The sequence below is a fragment of the Megalopta genalis genome, chromosome 2, assembly GCF_051020955.1.
Source record: "Megalopta genalis isolate 19385.01 chromosome 2, iyMegGena1_principal, whole genome shotgun sequence".
Taxonomy (NCBI): domain Eukaryota; kingdom Metazoa; phylum Arthropoda; class Insecta; order Hymenoptera; family Halictidae; genus Megalopta; species Megalopta genalis.
Genome location: NC_135014.1, coordinates 35,505,592 through 35,530,283, shown reverse-complemented (window position 1 = coordinate 35,530,283; position 24,692 = coordinate 35,505,592). Strand labels below are relative to the sequence as shown.

Below are 24,692 nucleotides of genomic sequence, written 5' to 3'. Positions count from 1 at the left end.
TGTTTGTGTATGTAATATATGGTACGAAGAATATGTTTACAAAGGGTGTTGCATTTGATGTGGAAAAGTGTGATAATTTTTAAGAAAGTACATTCGGAGTATGTGGAATATATTTTACAATGGTGAACAGGTTAAATGAAGTTTTCACGTAAAGAAATCATCATTTTTCATTGCTCTGCTCTGAGTCACCTAACGCATTACCGTTCGGATGACTAAAAATAGTCATTTTCTTGACTGCTCGTGAAACGCAATTTAAGATAAAAGATCCAATCGTAAAGTTTAATTGTGTAATTGAATCTAAATAAAATCTATTTAGAATGAAGCAACATATCTTGTAATTAGAGTGCGGATCTTTGAGCAAAATACAAAATTTCTAACTCAATTGTAAAAAATAAAATAGAAATGTATTTCTTCTTTTGATAATTTAATAAATAATCTGAATTGAAAATAGCAGTTACTAAATTTTTCGAAAGCGTTTAGATTTTGATATCTTCTCTTGTCGTTTCTTTCATAAATGCATAAAATCCCGCAGTCCACTTACAATTTAACTCGCCTGTCTGCTATTTTATAAGTTATATCCATTTTTGTAAAATGATGCAACAACCTTGAAATATGCCGGCTACAGGCCAAAGTTCTCGCCGAAGCGGCCCGGGCCGAATCGTGTTAAAATTGTTTCGAGATCGATAAATTAACTGCTGTCATTTTTGCGAAATAACATAACAATGTTTTCTCGCCTAATTCGTCGGTAGTCCTATGAAAATAACGTCACCGATGTCCCAAAAAATGTCTCTTAATTAATTCTTCTAAAATTAATACGTCTCCTGTTACGTCCACGTTAGAAGAATTGAAACATCACGCAGAGACATCGGAGCAAATTTAATTCGTCGAGCATATCGATTCCATCTTCCCGCGACAGTTTTATTGTGCTCGCATTCGCGATAGAAATTCGCGACTACGCCGGCATATGAATGGGATCAAAGTGATCCCGATAGAATTTCCGCGAGAAACGAAAGGAATCCCCCTGCCCCCCCCCTCCCTCCACCTTTGTGCGCGGCGCGCTTAAGATCGTCTGCACGCGATAAAAACGTAAAAACCGTTGTCCTTGCCTTTAAGGTCCCGTCTCCCATCCGCCTTATTTCCCAGGATGCGCTCGCACGGACGTGAAACAAGAATACCGTTCTAGATTTATAACGAACCGCATTATTATAGCTACGCGACACGAACCTGACTTCGGGGGCCCCGGCTTATGCATCAACAACCCCTCTGGGCGACTTCATGCCCGTCTACAATTAAACTTTCTTATTTATAGGCGGCATTAATGAACCGGAACAACTATCGTTTCTCTTTTCTCAAGCGCGGCTCGCGTTACTCTCGACCGCAAACGAAAGCATCGTTCTACGATTCGAAACCGTCGTCGGACACGAAAGTTGAGAGATGAAATGAGAGATGAAAGATCCGTTAATTTCAGGCTGTGTAAGAATGATTTCGGTAATTTTTTTCTAATGTAAAACATTGATGAAACTTCTGGTTACTTGCCGCACATGTTATTTCAAGATACAGTAATTTCTCCCGGAAATGCCATATTTCGGGTTGCTGTGAATTTCGTTGTGCTAGTCCTATGCCTATGTATCTTATTGCTACGTCGATGCTAAGGGTCGACGAAGACGGTCAAGCGAATTGCCTTCGAATCGTGGCATGTGGCCTTCGAATTACCTTCGAATCGTGTCACGTGGTCTCCGAATTACCTTCGAATCGTGGAAAAAAATTAGAAATAAAAAAGTTAAGTCATCGTTTTTATTCTAGCATTACTATGTATTCATATTAATGAACCGGTATGCTGGCCGCTGCCTTTTTTTGCCGACTGCCGCGAGTTTCTCTAAAAAAACAAGCCGCAAGGCTCGAAGAATCGCGACTTAGTATTCTCAGATCTGCGGGTTTCAATTCCGATCTCCGAACATTCCTGGGAGAAATTACTGTACACTAATAGAATCATGTAGACGCTCAACAGAATTAGGGTGGATGTATGATGAATTGCGGATTTATAATAAATTTATAATAAAAACGGCGAGGTGGCATTTTAAACAATGCAAATATTTAAAGTATTTAAGAATATCTGCGTTTTATTTTTAACTCACTGAAATTATTGAAGAGAGAAATAAATTTTTGTATCCGTCCCAACTTTTATTCAATTGATGAAGATAAGTTCCATTAACACAAAAATCCGCAGTCTAATTATTAACCAGACTTTCCTATTTGTAGTTGGCTACTGTTGCTGTTGGCGACAAAACTTCAAACCAGTAAAGATATTGTTCCCAGTGGATACATAGAATTACAAAAAAAAAATAACCTCAGACGGTGGACTGTATTTATAAATACACAATTAAAAACAATATATAATGTATAATATAACATAAATAATGTGTTAATAAGTTGTATTTAACGTATCCACGATTTCAGTTTCTTTCAAACTCTTCGCTGCCCCATGTTCCGCCTACACATTGTCCGCATAAATGCACAAAATCCGCAGGCCAGCGATAATAATAAAATACCGAATTTCGTCTGACGAGTGACGCGGGTCCGTCATAAGCCAGACCGCCCGAGAAAGACGTAACATATAACAATAAAAGGTCCCGGCGCGGAAAATTCTGTCGAAATTTCCTCGCCCCGATATCCGAACACAGCGGATCGCTTTTAATAATTTCAGAAGCACGAACGACCAAGTGTCTCGCGCAATCTCCCGTCCCGTTTTATTCGCTCGTAACAATGCGAAGGCCAATTTTCATCACGGAAAAGTAGGTCCAGCCCCGGCTGCGTTAATTCAGGCGCTTCGTACCGCTTGGCTAAACAAAATGGCCGTCCATCGGATCGAAAGAAGGGGAAGGGAGACACGGCGGATCCCACATCGTAGAAAGGGCCCCAATTACCCGTCGTGTCACGGTTGCACATCGCGAGCCTTGATTCCATGCACGACAACCCGGGGAACATGCTTATAATCCGTTGGCTTCCGGCCAAAATCACGTACAAGGCACGTATCCATACGATACGAGGCGTTTCGCCACGCCAAGGAGAGATAATTAAACTAACAATGTCGCGGTCCCCCCTCGACCACCCCACCCTCCGCGTCCATCTCGCTACTATTTCCTCGTCACGCTTCTTCGTTCGCGCCACCCACATTTTTCTCCTGGTTCCAGCTTAATCACGACGGGATTCGGCCCCGGCCTTGTCAAGAATTTCACTCGTCAGATAGGAAATTGATCCCTCCCTGTTCCAGGATCTACGACTCTTCCAACAAAAAGCATTTAATCAACGCGAAAACCACTGTCGCTGTTCGTTTCATCGACGTTCGCAATTTGCTGCGACAAACCTGTAATTGCTTCTTTTCCGAAGAATTATTTACCCTCTGCGATTCTTTATAGTCACGTTCTCAAAGGTATTCTCAAAAAATTGTTCACAGTTGATTTAAATTGAAAATTTCAAAGTAAATATTACTAGACGGATCTTCGTGCAAATTCTCATTTCTCATTTTCTCATTTTGCATAAATCAGAGTAAAAATTGTCCTCAATTAACTAAACAATTATGTATTGTTTGAAGAAAATAAAAATGTTATTTCACATTGTTAATTCACACGATCTCCGGTATTTAAAAAGTCTGCACACGTCATAAATGCATTAAGATCTGCGATTCTTTATAGTCACGTTCTCAAAGGCATTCTCAAAAAATTGTTCACAGTTGCTTTAAATTGAAAATTTCAAAGTAAATATTACTAGACGGATCTTCGTGCAAATTCTCATTTCTCATTTTCTCATGTTGCATAAATCAGAGTAAAAATTGTCCTCGATTAACTAAACGATTACGTATTGTTTGAAGAAAATAAAAATGTTATTTCACATCGTTAATTCACACGATCTCTGGTATTTAAAAAGTCTGCGCACATCATAATGCATTAAGGTCTGCGATTCTTTATAGTCACGTTCTCAAAGGCATTCTCAAAAAATTGTTCACAGTTTCTTTAAATTGAAAATTTCAAAGTAAATATTACTAGACGGATCTTCGTGCAAATTCTCATTTCTCATTTTCTCATTTTGCATAAATCAGAGTAAAAATTGTCCTCAATTAACTAAACGATTACGTATTGTTTGAAGAAAATAAAAATGTTATTTCACATTGTTAATTCACACGATCTCCGGTATTTAAAAAGTCTGCACACGTCATAAATGCATTAAGATCTGCGATTCTTTATAGTCACGTTCTCAAAGGCATTCTCAAAAAATTGTTCACAGTTTCTTTAAATTGAAAATTTCAAAGTAAATATTACTAGAGGGATCTTCGTGCAAATTCTCATTTCTCATTTCCTCATTTTGCATAAATCAGAGTAAAAATTGTCCTCAATTAACTAAACGATTACATATTGTTTGAAGAAAATAAAAATGTTATTTCACATCGTTAATTCACACGATCTCTGGTATTTAAAAAGTCTGCGCACGTCATAAATGCATTAAGACCCGCAGTCTAACTATTATCTAGCCTTAATGACACCCACGGTACTGCATCATAAGTACACTGCGGATTCTATGCATTCGTGATTAAAATGACAAGATAAAACACCGAAGCGTAGACACGTTAGAACAATTTCAGAACATCGTTATCTTCTTTTCGATGCATTAAAAAAAAATAAGAAAAGAAATAGAATTTCATTTAAAGTCTATTCCCGATAACTCAGATAGAAAGTTATCAATTTCCATACAAATTCGCGATCTAATCACAAATGACGTCACAAAAAGTACATTTCCCAACGAGGCAAGATATCAAACGCTTTTTCAGTGCAAATGCGAATCGCCGAATGAATTCTTACAGTTACGTTCAACGTGCATAAACATCGGCATTGGTAAATTCTCGACGCCGCGAATCGTCGAATCTCAAACACGCGATAAAATGTTTGCAACGGCTAGCGAACGGACTACAGTAATTTCACCCTAATTCGCGCTCAGATCGCGCACAAAAATGGACATATTTTGAAGCGGAGACACGATTATTCCGCAACCTTGCGTCTCGTTTTTATAGTTGTTCACAATCGGTGACTATAAAAACGATCCGCGAGGCTCCAATGATCGTATCTCCCCTTCCCAAATTATCGATTTTGGTGCGCAATCTGAGCGCGAATTAGGGAGAAATTACTGTATCCATGTTTGAAGTAAGCTTCGGCTTACTTGCCGGATCTATCGGCGATACTAATTGCCCGAACACGCCGCGGAGCGTTCAAGTAAATAAAACGAACGGGGGCAATCCAAACGCAATTAGCCTTTCCATATCGTTTCTGCGGACTGCAATTGAACGCTACGTGTGTGTTACCAGGTGATTAATCACTCGTGCAGTTTCTCTATCGAACACGTGGCGACCGTCTGGAACGAACGAACGAACGAGGTGGGTGCGTTTCCCGTGGTGTTTCAGCGTTTCAGAAGCGAGGGTCGGCAGAACGGTGTTGTTTCGCGTACGATGGGTGCCATCTAGAACGTGGAACGGTACCGGCGCTTTTTACCGCCGACTCGGATAAGCTTCTTATCGCAGGTCGGCTTTTTCATCCCCTACGACGGACCCGTCGGTATGCAGGTTTTGTTGCTCGGGGTGGCTTCTCGCTGATGTCTCCACCCGCGGTCAGGTGGCGGCACAAGCGTTTCACCGGTAACGTCGCACATTCCGATGGTTAGCTCGAGATAATCGGTTTTCTACCCTCCTATCGCACGAGATTTCTGCGATAAGACATATTCGTTCTATTTTCGAAATCCGATCGAACTTGATCGAATTTTTATAGAATCGAATATAGGGGAGCCTGTTACTGTGGAGTGACCAATTGCTGTGCCCTTGGATCGTGGAGCTTATCTTAGATTTATAGCAATTGCAATTGAAAGAACAAATTATAATAATTTTATAAACTGAGTGATAAATCTAATCCAAAGAGTTAGTTAATAAAATTTATAACAATAAATTGCTAATTTAAAATAACTGTTATAATAAACCATGTGTGCTGCTAATGACCTCGCAGTTAATGCGACCACGCTAAAATAAATAAACTTATAATGATAATAATATTAATATAATAACAATAATAATATAATAATAATAATATAATAATAATAATAATAATGATAATAATAATAATACTCATTAATGAACAGAATAACTGACTTATTCTTACTTTTATAAACTAATGTAAAACAGATGCTTTTAGTGCTCCGAATAATACTTATTAAATTTTATTATTGAGAAATAAACAAAATAAAAGAATATTAAATAAAATAAAAGAATCTCTATCTTCACTACCCTGTTTGACAGCAAAAGAAATGTCCGACGAAATTCATCCCTTACGCGATCAGCTTCTTATACAACTCCGCATTTTCGCGGCTTATTTTCGAACGATTGAATTGCTAGCACAATTAGAGCAACAATTAGTAGCAACTACAGTTGCTGTAAATTTTAGTTCATACAGATGCTTTTTACATTGCTCGCAAGAGATCGTCCCTTAACACTAGATTTACGAAACCCGACAAAATGACGGATCACTAAATTTTTTAATTTACAATTATTCATATCGTAAAGATACATTTATGACTTATTTATTCAATTTATATGTTACTCACGGCGAGTGTTACAATAACGCTTGTTAAAAATCAGAATAAATGTCTTATTGTTACTTTCATAAGCTAATATTAGGTCTACCGGAAAGTTCTGTCCGTTTGAGAAATGAAAGGAAGTAATAGATTTTTCATGAATTTAGTAATATTTATTCTACAATATAATTTCCGTCGTTACTTATGACCTCTCGCCAGCGCGATGGCAATTTACGAGCAACATTTGTCAAAAATATATGTCTCAAATGAATATATGCATGTCTATTGAAATTTGCAATGACATTATCAGACAGAACTTTCCGGTAGACCTAATACAAACCAGCTTTTCTTTGTGCTCCGTAAATCTAGTGTTAACAAAAGCAATCCCCGATTCGTTTCAATGTATCCAAACTATTTGCTTCTTCGAAGATGGCGCGGCTCTCGTGCGCAAGTTTCGCAGCACCCTGTTTACGATTCCGAAATAGCTCCGAAGTCAAGGGGAGGGCAAGAAGAGCCCAAAGAATCCGGACATCGCCGGCTGAATGGAAATCATACTCTTCGAGGGGAGCGGCCTTGAAATATTTCCTCGGCGGGACAGCGACGATAGAATCGGCTTTCATCGGGAAATAGCTGCTCGGCATTCAGTTATTTAATTGAATACCAAGAGCCCAGCCGTGGATCGTCAATGGGGCTCAATTAAGGCGGAAAGAATTCTAGGCGATCGGGGTCGAGTGGCATCAACACAACCGTTGGCAACAACGAAATCGTAAACAACACGATTCTAGAAGAAGAAGACAAAGCTCTTGGGACAGCCGTTATTGACACTCCTGCGCACAGCCCGATATAGGCCATCGCTGGCCGGATTGCTGTACAATGAACGATAAACATTGTCCAACCGTAAACTCGGAGCGTCTTCCGCACGTTCGCAGCCGGTGACGCAATATTGCGGCCGTTTTACGTCTTCGGTCTTAATTAATGTTTACATCGTTTAGTACTTTGATTGCACTTTGTGCACAGATACGTTGCGTCGTAAAGATCTTTTTTCTACGCTCCAAGCCTGAGTTTTATATCGGTGAGAGATTCCAGGACTTATTCCGAGGAATTATTCCTAGTTCCCTGAACTGGAAATGCGACTTTATAGCTTCGTCGGCGGAGCGTAAATTGACGACTAAATCAACCGGCTGCGAATGCGTGTGCACAACACTGCGAAACAGACCGAAGAAATCTTGAAAAGAGAGGCTGCGACAGTTTGTCGCTCGAATGAAATATCTCTGTTCGTATCATTTTCCAAAAAGAGCTAACATGCTCGTCTTTGGTGCGTCATTCTTAACCCGGCAGTTCATACGCGGGGCTCCGGTGTTCATTCGTATTTATATTATTTTAATCATATTGTATTAATTTGAACAACGAGACGTAAAATATACCGCTCAAATAAATTATACCATAGACAAACTTTGAATAAAGATTGACCAACTTTGACAGACGATAACTCCGCGAAAAATCATTCTAGGATCATGAGTCCATTTTTAAATTACAGCTTGAAATCTCTGCTTTCAAATAGATTTTATGAATTTTATGTTTGATACACCCTGAATATTGTAACCATTTAAATGTGAGCCAACGTTTGTCATACTGAAAATTGCCAAGTTCGACGAACATGACCTCATATTTAAACGGTTACAGTGATGAGGGTATATAGAACTTAAAATCCAGGAATGCTATCTGAAAGTAGAGGTTTTAAGCTTTAATCTAAAAATAGTATCATCATCCTACGGTGATACTTCGCGAAGTTATCATCGGTCAAAGTTGGCCAATTCTCATCCAACATTTTTCTATGTTACAAAGATAATACAATCTCTAAATCTGCCTCTAAATATCGCTTCTTTCTGGAGGGTCCACGAGCACCCCAAGAGGGTGCCATCCTTTCCAAAGTTCACTGTACACACTGCCGGGTTAAACACCGTTCCACGTTGCACCGGTCGTGCATCCCCGCGAGCCGTAAACTTCGTGCGAGCACGTGCAGCCTAGTAACCGCCCGGTAATTGCGAATTGCACGTTCAGCAGCCTTGTGTTTCGCCGCCGAAGAAAATTTGCAGCCGGCATATCAAGCCACTTGAAAAAACGAGCTCGCCAAGCCGAACAAATTGCATCTCCTCGCTGCAGCGAGCATGCATTCAGTGATCCCTCGGGCCCGTTAACGTTGTCTCAAGAGAGGGTTGCTCAGTTTCGCATAATGAGCGGGGAACGCGCCGGTAAAGAAAGGAGAACGACAAGAAAACCGCGGCCGGGCAAGGTCGGGGCGGGCAGTCGCGCGTGCGAGGCGGCGAATTGAGATTCCCCGAGGGTGGTTGTTAACAAGGGGTTGCATCGCAGCGACCGGGTACGTAGTCCAAACACGAGCGGAGATACACGCGCGAGCTGGTGCGCGACCCGGGCCAACAAAAGTGCAACGCCGCGCCGCGCGCGACGCTTTCGGGACGCGGAAAAAGAGGCGAGACGCGTGCTCTGGATCGCAGTGACGCCAAGATCGAACGGATCGTCAACGGTGCAAGCGACGGAGGCAACGACGCGGAGCGCACGAGCGAAAAATCGCTAAATCCTGACCGGAAGTGATAAAAAGTGATTGTTCAGTTCGAAACACGGCTCAAATTACTTTCTAACCTATGTATAAACATGTTTTACCGATAGTAAAAATGAGTTCTCAAATTAACTGCAAAAAACAAACAGTATTTATCCTTCCGCGGCGGACACGGGGTCCCGCGAGACCCGCTTACTTTCTTCTGACGCGTAAGTCGAATACGTTTCCTCTTCTGTTTTTTTTTTTTGTAATAAAAGAATGAATAATTCAATGATAATTTTTGAATCGCCTTTTCGTTGACTTAAAACAATATCACTCTTGGGTCACGATTCCGCGACACCTCGCCTGTGCGCAGCGGCGCCAGTCAACGGAGACGTTTCTCGCTGCTCTTCCTCGCGTTTGCACGCCGCGTGTCACGCGCGTCACGCGCGAGGACCGACGCTCGCGATCGCAAGCTGAGAGATCCGGATGCTGCTGCCGATCGAGATTCCGCTCGCGTACCCGATCTCTCTTCAATGGAATTATTTAGTCACCGATACGTGATGTAATTCGCTCGGAGCTGACTCGAATCCCTTTACTTAGAGAGTGTCCTTCCTGGCACAGTGCTTTGGACCGGAGAACATTGCGACGTACCTCCGGCGAGATCTACTTTTTCGAAATTACGCAAGTCTCGTTGCTCGTCGAAGTTCCGACGTCTTCGAGAATGAAGCAATTAATGGAGTATGAACGACGATGTACGTTCGAAATTGAACGCCCGAGGATGCTTGTATTCGGCAGGATGTCCTCGTCATTATGTTTCTTGCAATAAGAAGACATATACTTTTCTATCAAATATCGACTAGCTTCTTTCTTCTTTAATTTCTAAATATTAACTAGTCTTTCATCGATTAGACGGCGGATCTTCATGCGAAATAAAGATGTTGTTTGCCGACTGCAGCAAACAAAAGAATTTTGTTTCTCACTTTAACCCTTTCGCTACTACGGACCACTATAGTGGCTTTCCATATGGTGCCACTGAGGTACTACGGACCACTATAGTGGCTTTCCATAAGATGCATTATATTGCATAATGATATATTTCCTCTCATACTGTAAATTAAAGAGCGCATGCTAAGACGTTATAAAATACCCTGGAATACCCTTTATTTATAAATACTAATATACTAATAATAATTTATTTATAAATACTATAAATACTAATAATTTGGAGAAAAATTTTTTCGTTCGAAAAATTCATTCAATTCAAGCAGCTTGGGTTCTCCGCCGACCGCCGCGGAGTACCGACTCACGCTGACGATCGCCGTCGCGTAGCGTGCAGTGATGTCGCAGCGTTCCGTTCAGCAGAAATACCGCGGCGGAGAACCCGCCCGTAGCGAAAGGGTTAATCGTTCTAGCGAGTTGAAGATAATACGCAGACAACGTTAAACGTCTAAAATGGCTTCAAATGCCGTCGAATAATTATTCCAAGAATTGCATAAAATCCGCAGTCTACTGATGACAGAGTTGAACCCTTTTAAAGCAGCCAATCGTTCTCAGGAAAATAGCTTGCAGCAGTTTACATGATCCGCCCATTGTCTCTGTTCCCTTCGTCCGCCGTTTATCACTCATTCTCGCTGACAATAAGACTGAAACGAGGTCCGAGTGCTAGTTAGACTCCTGTTACGGCGGCGTTGATGACGCGCTTCTAAAGCGAACGACAAACGCGACCGTAAAGAGGGAGCACCGCGCTCGCCCGTAATCCCCGGACTCTTTCACCGAAATTGTTTGAATCGTTTATACTCCGGATTACGTCATTCCAGTTCATCCCGCAGTCTTTATCGCATTTCAATTCCGTGCGCCGAATATACCCAATGGAATTAAAGCCACTAAACCGAGCCATTCGAATGGAACACCACCGCGAGAGGACGAGCAAAACAATGTCAGCGTTCGGCCTCTATCTAGCGAGATAACTTTGCACCGGGTAGGGTAGGCGATTACTGTGCCGTTCGTCTACCTTCGAGCATGATCGACTTTATCAAATAAGAAATATCAAATTCTTTTGTTTACATTCAGTTCATATTATTTATTTGCTAACATTGAAGATGTAAAAGACGGATGCATTTTTCGTGATTCATTTTTTGTGCCGTGGGAAAATTTCTATCGGCAAAAGGCACTACGAGATTTATTCTTTAAAATAACCTTGACACTGAAGCTACCATCGCCGGTCAAATGACCGGTTCTATACTTTTTATTTCATAGTTAGACTGCGGATTTTCAGGCAAAGTATAAATTGCTCGCGTCAATTAGAAGAAACCAGCGCGTTCACGTTCTTGAACGCTTTCAATCTATCCGCTGCTTTAAAGCGGATAAAATCCGCAGTCTATTCGCAATGATTAAAGTCACGAAGCTGCTTCCACTAGAAACTCCACTAGAAGCTCTGATACACGCCGTTACAAAAATTCTGGAAAATTTCACTGAATTCTATCTCGTGATTCTTCTAAAAAGCGACATTTCTCAGCGTTAAGAAACGTCGTTTAAATCGCGAAAATTGCGTCTAGTTGCGGGAACTCGCGAAGGTTTGCTAACGGGGCACAGCAATTGGCCCCTCTACCCGACTTTTCCGCAACATCTCGGCTCCGGTCCCATTTTCCACGCGGAAACCCCCCCGCAGAAAATTCCATTCGAACTGCAACCGTAACGGCACTCGGACTCATCCAGCCATCAAACCCCTCCGAGGCGAGGGGAACAAAGAAGAAGGTCGAATTAACAGCGTTCATTACGAAGTTGCAAGTCGCCCTAGATTCTGCCGCGACAAAGGTCCCCCGGGCGACCAAGGGACGCCATTCAGAATCCATAGAAGAAGGGTAGCTGGAACAGCGAGGCAGCATCCAGTCTCTCGTCGCGATGAAAGCATGATGTACACACAGAGAGACCCCAAAGAAAGGGCGAGTGGCTTTGAACAGTCGAGGGAGCAGATGGTGTGAACGCGGCTGCTGCTTGCGGTGGTGGTGGTAGCGGTGATGGTGGTGGTGGTGGGTGGATGTGTGCGATAAAGGGTTGGTGCGTGGGCGGCGGGCTAGTGGGCTACTGGGTGGTGGGGGGTTACGGGTGCATGGCGAACCCTTTGTTTGACCGGCGGCACGGTCAGTCGAGGCTTACCTGTCGGAATTGTCGAATGCCGCCATTGACCCGCAACGAGTCCGCGGCGATGCCGGCGATTCCGTCGCCGGGCTCCCGCAGCTGCCGCAACGAGGCAGCACTCGGCGCCGTGCCGGCGTGCAAGGGGCAACAACATCCGGAACAGCAGCACGCCGACGCCTCCGGTTGCGAGCTCTGCCGTATTATTCGCGCGTTCGGCGATGTCGTCACGAGAACTGGCGGCGGCGGGGCCTGACACGGGCAGCAATGATGCCCGCTCTTCACGCTCTCTCTGCAACAGTCCAAGGAACAACATTCTTATTAGCAGACTGCGGTCATCTTTAGGCAAAGCAAACGTGATCTTCATTGATTGCTGCGAACACCCGCTAAATAGAAATTTATTTCTATTTATTTATTTATTATTTATTTATTTGACACATCGAGCGCGGCGTCAGCCTCTTGGGGCTGACAGTGAACTTTCCGCTTGGGCGGTGTCAGCCTTCTTGGACTGACAGTGTACTTTTTTTAGCGGCATCAGTTCCTAGGGACTGATAAGTGTACTTTTTTGGGGGCGGTGTCAGTTCTCTTGGACTGATAGTATACTTTTTTTGGCGGTGTCAGTCCTCTTGGATTGATAGTGTACCTATTTTGGCGGCGTCAGTCCCCAGGGACTGATAGCGTTTGGACGGCATCGGCGCATGGGGCCAGCAGTATCAAGGTTAAAAAATAATGCTACCCTGCCGCATCAATGGAAAATCCAGCAAAATCAGTTCCGCGCTTAACGTGTTAACACTATGCCGTCCGGTGGCACCATGCTGGTGCCATGCAAAAACTATCTGTTGTATGCCGGTGGTACCAGTTTGGTGTCATTTTGAAAAACTGAAATAACATTTGAACTATATATTTCTTGGGTGTTAAAAGGCAGCAAACTAACTATAGCATTGTGCTTATTTAACTAAGAATTAAGTACGAAAATTCTTGGATGACATATCTTAATTTTAGGAATTTATATTACCGCCATCTCCGAAACTTTTTTTAAAATCTAAAATTTCCAAGCTATTATGCCGGCGTCAAACAAAAGAATCATATCTAAGATCTGCGGACGATTTAGTGTAAATAACTGAAAATAATACGTTGATGTTCTCGGATTCTTTTAACACTAGAACTAAGGAGTCCTTAACGGAACTAATGTATATTGTTCTATAGCAATGGCAAGATTGGATTTATGTAAACTTCGTGCAATGTCTGTGACAATATATGCTTGGATAAAAAAGTCTGTATGAAAGTTTTTCCTAGAAATATTTTTATAATATCAGGAACTTTGGAAGAAAATATCCTGGGTCAGTCGTTTTTACCATATGTTTGGTTCTATTTTGTCGGTGCAAAATAGAATATTTCTTCGTTAATTGCAAAAAACTGGGGAGAGATAAATATGCACTTCTTCACTGAGAAATGTCAGTGTATCAAAAATAATATGACAGTATTTCTGAATTCTTTAAGTTCTTTCGAAATTCATATTTTATTTACTTATTTTTTCTAGAAATGAATCAAAGTATAGTTATTAGTGGACTGCGGATTTTATATAGCAAAAATGAATGGACGAAGTATGAAATAGTGAACAAATTGAAACAAACTACGAATCTCGCTTCTGATAGGTCACTGTTTTTCGTTAATAACTCGTAAACGAAGCTGCGGATTGCATTTTCGTTAAGGAAAAAGTTACTTCAAATTACCTTAGGAATCACCCCTTTCCGCGTGTTAACTCAATTATGAAACACCTGTATAGCCATTATTATATAACAGTTAATTATTAGACGGAGCTAGAAAGCAGCGAGTAACACTTCGGAGAAAATTTAGACAGCTAATTTCTTCCAACAGCTTTCTCCTCGATCGTTGCATAAACGGAACAATGTCGCAACATCTTTGTCGACTTCGAAACTTCGATACTCCGTGACGACGAACTTCCTCCGCTGCGACAAAAAGCAACACCTCGCTCGGAATAAGCAATCTCCAAACATAGCCGTTCTTTGACGATCATCCTTACGACTCGTTTAACCGAGCAAGCAGATCTACGAATTCCTCATCCGTGCTAGATGGGGCGAAGTTTACGACGGAACAAACACCGCCATAATATTGGCATAATCAAGGGAATTATGCCGGCAAGTTCCCTCGCCTCGAACTTCTCCGAAGAACTGGCCGTGCAGCGAAGTTTCCCTTAAATCCCCGGACAGCGATTTTGATAGCACTCGATCAGAGATGGACCAAGTTTCTGGAATCCCCCGGACTGGCTCTGTCGAATATAAATTCGGGTGTCTCTCGGCACAGATGCTTTCCATGAAATATTCTCGCAACGACGACGCAGCCCTGCCGACTAGAACTGTTCGAACGACGCTCAGTGTAACGAGTACGTAAATTAAAATTGTCACAAATCAATTATACATTGAAATAACCATATTTTAATATTATTAGTAAATTCATCATATTTATATTCAATAAATTCAATTTTTAACATAACTTTCGTTATAAAGTAATTCAGTAATATATTAATGAATAATATAGTAATTAGGGAACAGTTATATTTTAATATTATTAGTTCTTAATCATATTTATATGCAATAAATTCAATTGTTAACATAACTTTCGTTATAAAGTAATTCAGTAATATATTCATGAATAATTTAGTAATTAGGGAACAGTTATATTTTAATATTGTTAGTTCTTAATCATATTTATATTCCATAAATTCAATTTTTAACATAACTTTCGTTATAAAGTAATTCAATAATATATTAATGAATAATATAGTAATTAAGGAACAGTTATATTTTAATATTGTTAGTTCTTAACCATATTTGTATTCAATAAATTCAATTGTTAACATAACTTTCGTTATAAAGTAATTCAGTAATATATTCATGAATAATCTAGTAATTAGGGAACAGTTATATTTTAATATTGTTAGTTCTTAATCATATTTATATTCAATAAATTCAATTTTTAACATAACTTTCGTTATAAAGTAACTCAATAACATATTAATGAATAATATAGTAATTAGGAATAGTCACATTTTAATATTGTTAGTTCTTAATCATATTTATATGCAATAGATTCAATTGTTAACATAACTTTCGTTATAAAGTAATTCAGTAATATATTAATGAATAATATAGTAATTAGGTAACAGCCATATTTTAATATCGTTAGTTCTTAACCATATTTATATTCAATAAATTCAATTTTTAACATAACTTTCGTCATAAAGTAATTCAGCAATATATGAATAACTAATATAGTAATTGGAGAATATTCGTATTTTAATATTGTTAGTTCCTAATCATATCTATATTCAATAAATTTACTTTTTAACATAATTTTCGACATAAAGTAATCGAGTAATATATTGATATAATAATTGAATATAATAAGTATATATTGATATATACTTATTATATTGTAATATAATATATTGATATAATAATTGAATATAATAATTGAAAACTACACGAACTTCGAAATATATTCAAACACAAATAAATAACAAGAGAAGAAACAAGAAATAATATTCAAACAAATTACAGTGATCAAATATTTTCAATTATCATCATTGTCACTATCACAGGCTTCGTCGTCGGTACAATAATAGGCAACCGCACAGTAACCGGCTCCGCTACCCTGGATCGCTAATTTAGAAACCACAGGCTTCATTGAAAACTAAACTCTGGTCTGGACAATGAAAATGCTAGTCCGCGGAATCACTATTTCTCGCGTTCGCTTTTCGATCTGCCGGCGTCGGTGTTACAAAAGGCATTCTATTGTTACCGAATTGATCCAGAGATCCGAGCCCTTCGTGGCTCGGTATACTGTTCATTGTCGAGGGTTCCGGACGCGAGCCTTGGTCCTCGTGGAAATGTTATCCTACATTTTGCTAACGCTGCAGCTACTCATGGGTTGCGCATCTCGACCGGTGTGTGGTTCACCATTAAAGCGTGCCCCGTTCACGTTTCGGATCAATAATCGGCATCCAGGAGATTTTAATTGTTCAGCTGACCAATAGAGGATTAATCCGAGGATTAAAATATCTGGCTCGGGGCTATTGATCCGGAACGTGAACAGACGAAGAGTGCGAGCCACCGCGATCGAGTGTCACTGTATTATTCGACCGGCTGATACAAAACTGCCTCTGCCACGTTGGCGAACCGTGTCGGAATCGTGGGCGAAACTCCAGATTGCAATTTTTTTCCCCGAAAGCACCGAGAACCTTCATCCGTGGGCTCTGACAAGCGTCGCATACATAAACGTATCGTCGTCAATTATTTCAATTGTGAATTCAATTTTCATGAGTTACTTCGTCAACATTTTCTCTTATTAATTTTTCTTAAAAAAATGTCAGCTTCTCTAGAAAATTATTCTATACGTATACGAGGTAAAAGTACGTATTATGGAACACTGCCTCAATTGTGCTCCCTACTTGGAACAGTAGCAAAAATAATCCTCCATAAACGTATCGTCGTCAATTATTTCAATTGTGAATCCAATTTTCATGAGTTACTTCGTTAACATTTTCTCTTATTAATTTTCCTTAATAACAAATTTCAGCTTCTTTAGAAAATTATTCTATACGTATACGAGGTAAAAGTACGTATTATGGAACACTGCCTCAATTGTGGTCCCTACTTGGAACAGTAGCAAAAATAATCCTCCATAAACGTATCGTCGTCAATTATTTCAATTGTGAATCCAATTTTCACGGGTTACTTCGTCTCAACATTTTCTCTTATTAATTTTCCTTAAAAAAAATTTCAGCTTCTCTAGAAAATTATTTTATTGATATACGAGGTAAAAATACGTATTATGAAACACTGCCTCAATTGTGGTCCCTACTTGGAACAGTAGCAAAAATAATCCTCCATAAACGTATCGTCGTCAATTATTTCAATTGTGAATCCAATTTTCACGGGTTACTTCGTCTCAACATTTTCTCTTATTAATTTTCCTTAATAACAAATTTCAGCTTCTCAAGAAAATTATTTTATACATATACGAGGTAAAAGTACGTATTATGAAACACTGCCTCAATTATGATCCCTTCTTGGAACAGTAGCAAAAATAATGCGATAAAAAAGTACTAGGAGTATACGCAAATGGATATAAAAATTCTAGACATATTTTTAAACATTCCGCTTGATAAATTCACTCGCATAAATACTGTTATGCAACGATCATCTGTAAAAGAATGTTCATTCAAATACAGGTGTAAGCAAGAACGCATTGTTACATATTGTCTACTTCAATTCGTTCAATGTTCCGATTTATGGAACACGGAGACATGGTACGGAAACGGTGTTCCATAATAGGTACATTCTCGTACTTTACTAATTTACTCGTGTTACTTTTTATTCGCATTAAATAAATATTTCAAAGTTCATCGCGTTATCTAGACGCATCGATCTACCAAACGATAGCATGAATATTCAATAATAACGCTTTTCAGTCGCAATTTAAAATCGATAATAATCTCGTCCCCTCCTGAAAAACTTAATAGATACTTTTATCTTACATTGATCCATACGTGGAAGTAATTTTTTTAATCTAGACTCTGTCCACTCGGCAAAGAATAATTGTCCGAAACGAAGCAACGGCATTCGCATAAATTTTCTTTACACAGAGGTGGTTCCAAGAAGTGGTACATCGGCATTTAGGTAGCACCGTTGCTCCTGTTAGGGACGTACATAGGTACATCCCGCTTTGTGGCAGGGATACCCGGTAGATAGAGATTCCGTGTACACTGAATTCATGTAATTCCGTCTGCGAACAATGATCCGATTAATTCGCGAACGTGTCCGCCTAATAGCCGGCGGACAGACGTTCGCTTGTATCGAGATTAGCATATTGAAATTCTTCTGGATGTGCACATGGTGTTCCTGCTAACAACGTCGGGACGAATCGCGATGCTTTTCATCGACGCGAGGTCAACCCGCCGCGGGAGCCGTACCGCCGCGTGCGTTCGGACGGCCGTTTGTGTGCCGCGCGGCATTGTCCGCGATAGTTCCATTGGCGTGCGCGCCGCGTCGTGTTTACCAGTTGTATAAGATAATTAACTGCCAGTGTCGAAGTTGACAATGACGTCTCCCGTTCATTAGGCGAAATTTCATTAGCCGGTACGCGGGACGCGTGAGCGCGATCGATAGGCTCGCGATAATGTAATAACGTAATTAGGAGACGCCTCTGTGTTACCCTATCGCTGGTAGCCTCGTCGGTTATGGAGGCCGGCCTCGTTGATAAGCACGCTTTTTGCACGGTCGCAACAGTGCTCTCGAAAATAAAAAAAAATTCGATCTCCAAAATTTCACGTTTCCTTTCACGGGATAGGTACGGCAGGGGCGCCAGTTACTGTGCGGGGCAGCCAATTAGTTGCTCGGGGTAGCCTTTGTTCATTTTCAAGGCACAATTAACTTTATATATATATATATATATATATCGAATAATATCACATTTATATTTGTTCAAACTCGAGTAATTATTTATTTGTTAGAATTAAACATGCGAAACACCGCGAAAATTATTTCAATATTGTAAAGCTTATGAAAATACTGAACGAGTGGAAATCGTTTCGAAAATGAAACGTATTTTTAAAACGTATTAAAATTACGGGAGAATAAAACAGTGATTATTTGTTCGAATTTTTGTTTTTAGTTTCAATTTCGGTAGTTTATTTCGTGTGCGCAATGTGCACAGTAACTGAACCTATTTTTTGCTCGATGCTTTAGTTACTGTGCACGGTAAGTGCATCTATATTTCACTCGATGCGTTAGTTACTGTGCTGCTTAACACGGGATAGGCCTACATAACCTCAAATCTCGAACATCTCTGTCACATTTTTTAAGAGATATTTTTAAAGAGTTATTTTTAAAGAATTATTTTTAAAGAGGTTACTAACAGGGTATGTTCCTTTACAATTCTAACAAAAATTGGCGCAAGTGGTTAGAACTGTCTAAGGGTGGCGAAGCATTTCTATTGTCACGCGCATCATGATTTTAGTCCACTTGTTGCCGATATAAGAGAAATTAACCTACAAGACTATTCTCTTGCACATAGAGTCATTCGAGAAGTACGCCAGGCGAAATTCGCCGATCCTGGCACAGCGTGTACGTCCAGCTCGTCCAAATGCCTGGCCTTTCCGAGGGTTAATTTGCAAGGTGCACCACGCATGGCAAATATTGTCTTACAAATAAGGCGGTTAAACGTGCACAAACGTGGAAAGCGCGGGCTTGTCGAGAAACGACGCGGGGATATGGTAATTCGAAATGTCTCTTTGCATTTCATTATGAACGCCGCAGTGTTTCAGTGCCGTGCGAACGAAAGTTTCCTGGAAGAAATTCTTAGGTAATGCCTCGCATGTCGTTAATACGTTAATACATCGTCCCCCGAGAAATACGTGTCCTCCGCCAAACTCGAGGAAGGCTCGTGCTCTACACGTTCTTCTTCGGAATGCATTTGCATATTGATTGACAATCTACCCGCGTCTACAACGTACCCAACAGAATACAGAAGTCATCTTCTGTCTTTACAATCATTTCATTAACTGTTCGCGAATTTGTTTGCCGTTTGGACCATACGCGAGTTCAGTAAACTAAATAGTAATTCGATAGAACTTTTCAGCTTGTATTCTGAAAGAAATGATATAATAGCAATACAAGAGAATTATGTAATGAGGTAACAGTTAATAATAATATAACTGTAATAATAATATTACTGTAACGTCAATGTAATACTTTTTACTGTAACTTGTATACTTTGTTACTACTACTTAAATTTTTTGTGTAATTTTTACTGCTGTCATGTTACATAAGTTTCTTAACATAGTAAAACTGAATTGAATTCCATCTTATGTGTAATTAAGTTTGACCATTTTTATGTTCCAGTTAATTGAAACAATGTATGTATTTACATGGTTAGTAAAAAAAAATAACACGAGATTGCGTAATATATAAGTAAGAGAGTATTACACAACTAAATTTCTATTCTATTCTATTCTTACATGAAGAAACAAACAAATATAATTATAGAAACAAATTTTGCATTTTAGGATATTTATGAATATTACTTAAAAATGTAACACGCGGTTCTATAAAAAAGACTGCCCAGTTTGAGAATCAAGCACCGCCTTCTAAATTACGAATCAGTAGCGAAACGAGATATTTTCCTAAAATAATGGACCTTCGTGATCGACCATTTCCGCCAGCAATCCAGGAATTCCTCCATTATTTGGTTCGCCGTGGTACAAACACTTTTCCAACAAGCGAGCTCAATTTCTGCCGTAAAGACATTGAGTTTACGGCTCCGGGGAATCCGCGTGTGAATCCCCAGCCGCAGAAGAGGCACGCGGACGGCGAAAGAACCAGAAGAAAATAAAAATCTAGAAGCCTGATGGGAAGTGACCCAAGGCGAGCCTCGTCGGAACCAGCTAATTCGATTTCTCCCGGTAGAATGTGCTCGGCTGTTCCGTCGGCGGGGGTCTCCTTTGTCCGTCGTCCCCGTCGCGTCGGCTGAGTGCCGGCTGGCTTCGAACGTTCCCGATGCAAAGAGATATGCCGGCGCATCTCAAGGCTTTGCCGACGATAGCTCTCGCCCAGTGTAACCCACCGAATTCGCCTGTTGTCCCTTTCAGCGCTAATAACGCGATCGACGTCGGCGCATCGCGTTCCCGGCGCTGCGATCGTGTTTACCGATCCCGGGATGCAGCCATCTGTTTTGCAATTCCGTGCAACCCGTGCGACCCGGTCTTCCGAATACACCGTGATTCACGATTCTAATTAAGTGTCGGGTGAATTACTATTACAAGGGTACCGGGACCTCCGTTCGGTTCATACCGCCGTGGTGATACTAAATTACCTGCGCCGGTGTAATAAGCGGAGAAAATTGGAGATTGGATTAAGTACACTGCCGTGTATACGTATTTATTATGTTATTATTTATTATGTGAAAGGTAAAGGAAGATTCCTGAGGTCATTTGAAGTAACTTTTTCCTTAGCGAAAATGCAATCCGCGGCTTTGTTTGCGAGTTATTAACGAAAAACAGTGACCAATGAGGGGCGAGCTCGGCGCGAGGCGGCCGAGCCAATGAACGGACGAAGCCAGTTCCGGTTATTGGCACGGTCGCCTCGCGACAATTGATCTCGCCTCTCATTGGTTACTGTTTTTCCTTAATAACTCGTAAACAAAGCTCCTTTCCGGGTGTTAACATAATTATGGGACACCATGTATTATCAGTGCAATCCTCTGTTACAAATTTTATTCAAGACTTCATTTTAGACGGTCATATTTTGCCTATAAACAACAAAACATATTTAACGTATGTATATTTATTGAAAGGGAAAAGCATTAATTAAAATCGATGTAAAATTGATTTTGCTGATGGTTATTGAAATTGACTCGGTTTTGTAAGTACATATTAATTTTGAACGCATCACCAGAAAACATTTTCGACGACGTTCAGTTTTAATTACCAATGCTTGGAAAATCGGAAAAGAATTTTAGACGCGCAAGAATATTTTTTTATCGAAGTCGTGGTTGTTAAATTTGCACGATTTAATATTATTTTACGGTACAGAAGAACCTGGTTTATCCCGGCTAGATTTAAGTTCGGATAATGTAATAGTTATTCACAATTAGTTTGACTACCTGACATTTTTACTGTGTTGTATAATTAATTCATTTGCGATGCATCGCTTTAAATTGAATTCTTTATCGCGCGGAATGAATCCGAATAATTAATAAGTTAAACATTGGCAATCCGGATAATCGAGGTTCTACCGTATTCTAATTTCTGTTCCAGCTTTGCAAGTGGCACTTTTACGCAGCAAACGATCATACGACGCGATTTGTGCGTCGCGTTAAATTGAAAGTGAGATACGACGAGAAAATACGGTAATTTTGCTTTTAACGGGAAGATAAATTTCGCGGAGGAGAACGGAACGGGGCTCGAATAAAGCCGGAGTCGGCTGGTTGAAATATTCCGAGAAGTGGTAGCAACTTCCTGTTATCCAATTTTTTCCCTCCGGTCGTAAGACAGTCTCAAGGAAGAATATCACAGTGAATTTCGCGGGATCCACGAAAATCCAGCTTTATCCTGCGTCGGACTAACGTCATTCCACAGGTTTCACAGCCTCTTCCGTATATTATACAGCAGCCCATATGTTATTTCAGTGGAAACACCGAGCCCGGCCGTGCTCTCCACGTCCAAACTTATCCCTCGGCGAACGCCACGGCCTTGAACCTTTCGGAAACGTATTACGCTTGACGATCCCACGAAGAACGACGTACTCGCGCAGAGATATGTATATATAAATATATATAAACATATACATATAATATATATATACATGTAATATATATACAGGGTGTCCAAAAAATGTCTCGCAATACGAGAGTGGCGGGTTCCCCGGGTCATTTGAAGCAATTTTCTACTTTACAAAAATTTTCTCCGAGGCACCATTAACGAGTTATTAACGAAAAAACAGTGACCAATGAGAGGCGAGCTCGATGAGGCGCGAGGCGACCGAGCCAATGAGCGGAACTGGGCTTCGTGCGCTGGTTGGCTGGGCCGCCTCGCGTCAGCCGTACTCGATTCTTATTGGTCACTGTTTTTCGTTAATAACTCGTTAACGATGCCACGGAGAAAATTTTTGTAAAGGAAGAAGTTGCTTCAAGTGACTTGAGAAACCCGCCACTTTCGGATTGCGAGACATTTTTGGGGCACCCTGTATATATATTATATAGCTCGGATCGTTTCGAGATAACGGTATCTCCGTGTTATATTCAAATATTCATCACTGCTCGAAGGACACAATGCTTCGAAAGCAACTCTTATCATCCACGGTACGATTCCAGGCGATTTAAGTATCGTTTATTCGGGAATTGTCACATACAGCGGAACCTCCCGTATCCGAAATAACAGTTCGACAAAATTATTTGAATATAAGTATTTTCGGATAATAGAATAAACACTTTTCTACATCGAATTTCATCCATTCAGTCTCTTCAGTTTTTAACTGGAGGAGACTTTATTTCTTCGAAAATGTTATTTGTTAACATGTCAAATATTATATTGTTAACGAAGAGAGGCTTCGTATACATGAGAAAAAAGTTTAAAATTTTTAACATAAAAAAAGCAAAATTAACAGTTTAAAATCCGCTGTCTAGCTATCAGATAACCGATGCTTCTCTTTCGCGGTGATCTTTATAGAAGAATATACAGTAGAATACTAATACAGTAGATACAGTAGTAGTAATACAGTAGATAATACAGTATAGATAATACAGTAGTAGTAATAATAATACAGTAGAATATACCTCGATTATCCGAACCAGTTTTGCAGAGTTAAATATTCGGAATAATCACTTAAACGACTATCTGAAATTTTTATAGTCTTGTGTAATTCAATTAGTTGTCGTGCATCGTTTCAGATTAAACTATTTATCGTATGAAATGAATCAGAATAATTAAGCATAATTCCGAAAAACTCCACGAATATTCTACGAAAATATTCTGCAACAACGTTGAAATTGAGGAAGACCTCTTGTTAGAACAAACTTCTCGATGCATTTAAACCTGCATAAGATGCATCCGGACGTCTCTGGAACGAGGCATCTGTATTCCACGGAGCTCCGACTCGGAAATAAAATATCTCCAGCCCCGACAGAAGTTTCCGCGTTCCCGAATCCGCATATTTTCTTGAGCACCGATTGTTCCAAGCGCTGGCCGATATTTCCCCGCGGAAATGGGATAATCTACCGTCCCGCGAATGCACGGGACACATCGACGGTCTCGCCGAACAAGGGACCGCCGTGGAAACATCGCCGAGGACCCTCCTGTCCCAGGAAATCCCGGGAACTCTCAGGACCCGTCTCCTTTACAGCATCAAGATCCTCCTCCTCGAGTTTTCGATCTCCGCGAACGTCTCGCAAGCGGAAATTCGCCGCGGCTCCGAGATCGGGCGAAATTCGGACAGAGATAGGAGAACCGTGTTCCGCTCGCTCGAGCGGAGGGAAATACCTGCGGGAATGATTTTTCTTTCGGTAGGCCGCGATAACCTCGGAACCGTCGGCCCGGGAGAAGTAGTCAATTTCATGGGTCCCATTATCGAAAATGCAGACTCGTGTCTTAAAATGTAATCTACAGGGTGTACGCGTTCAGTTTCGTCGCCGTTTTTTGGAGCACTTCCGGTTGCGCAACTTAGAAACGCTTCGGACAGAATTCGATCAGTATTCAGTGGGCTACGTGTTCGCATAATCTTGAATCTCGAAAAATGTTTCTTGGGTAAAAAAGTCGAGGTGACCTTGACTTGTTTAAATGGCACGATACGTTTTCGATATCGTAGGATTGTTG

At 40.5% G+C, this 24,692-nt stretch overlaps 1 protein-coding gene across 5 annotated transcripts in view; it reads right to left on the bottom strand.

Annotated features, from left to right (window-relative positions):
- Positions 1-24,692, bottom strand: part of SK (small conductance calcium-activated potassium channel) — a 391,518-nt gene that overhangs the window by 245,763 nt on the left and 121,063 nt on the right. For all 5 annotated transcript variants that reach the window (XM_076519251.1, XM_076519250.1, XM_033478719.2 and 2 more), the window contains exon 3: positions 12,323-12,593. In XM_076519251.1, the coding sequence (XP_076375366.1) occupies positions 12,323-12,593 (271 nt within the window). The remainder of the gene's footprint in view (positions 1-12,322; positions 12,594-24,692) is intronic.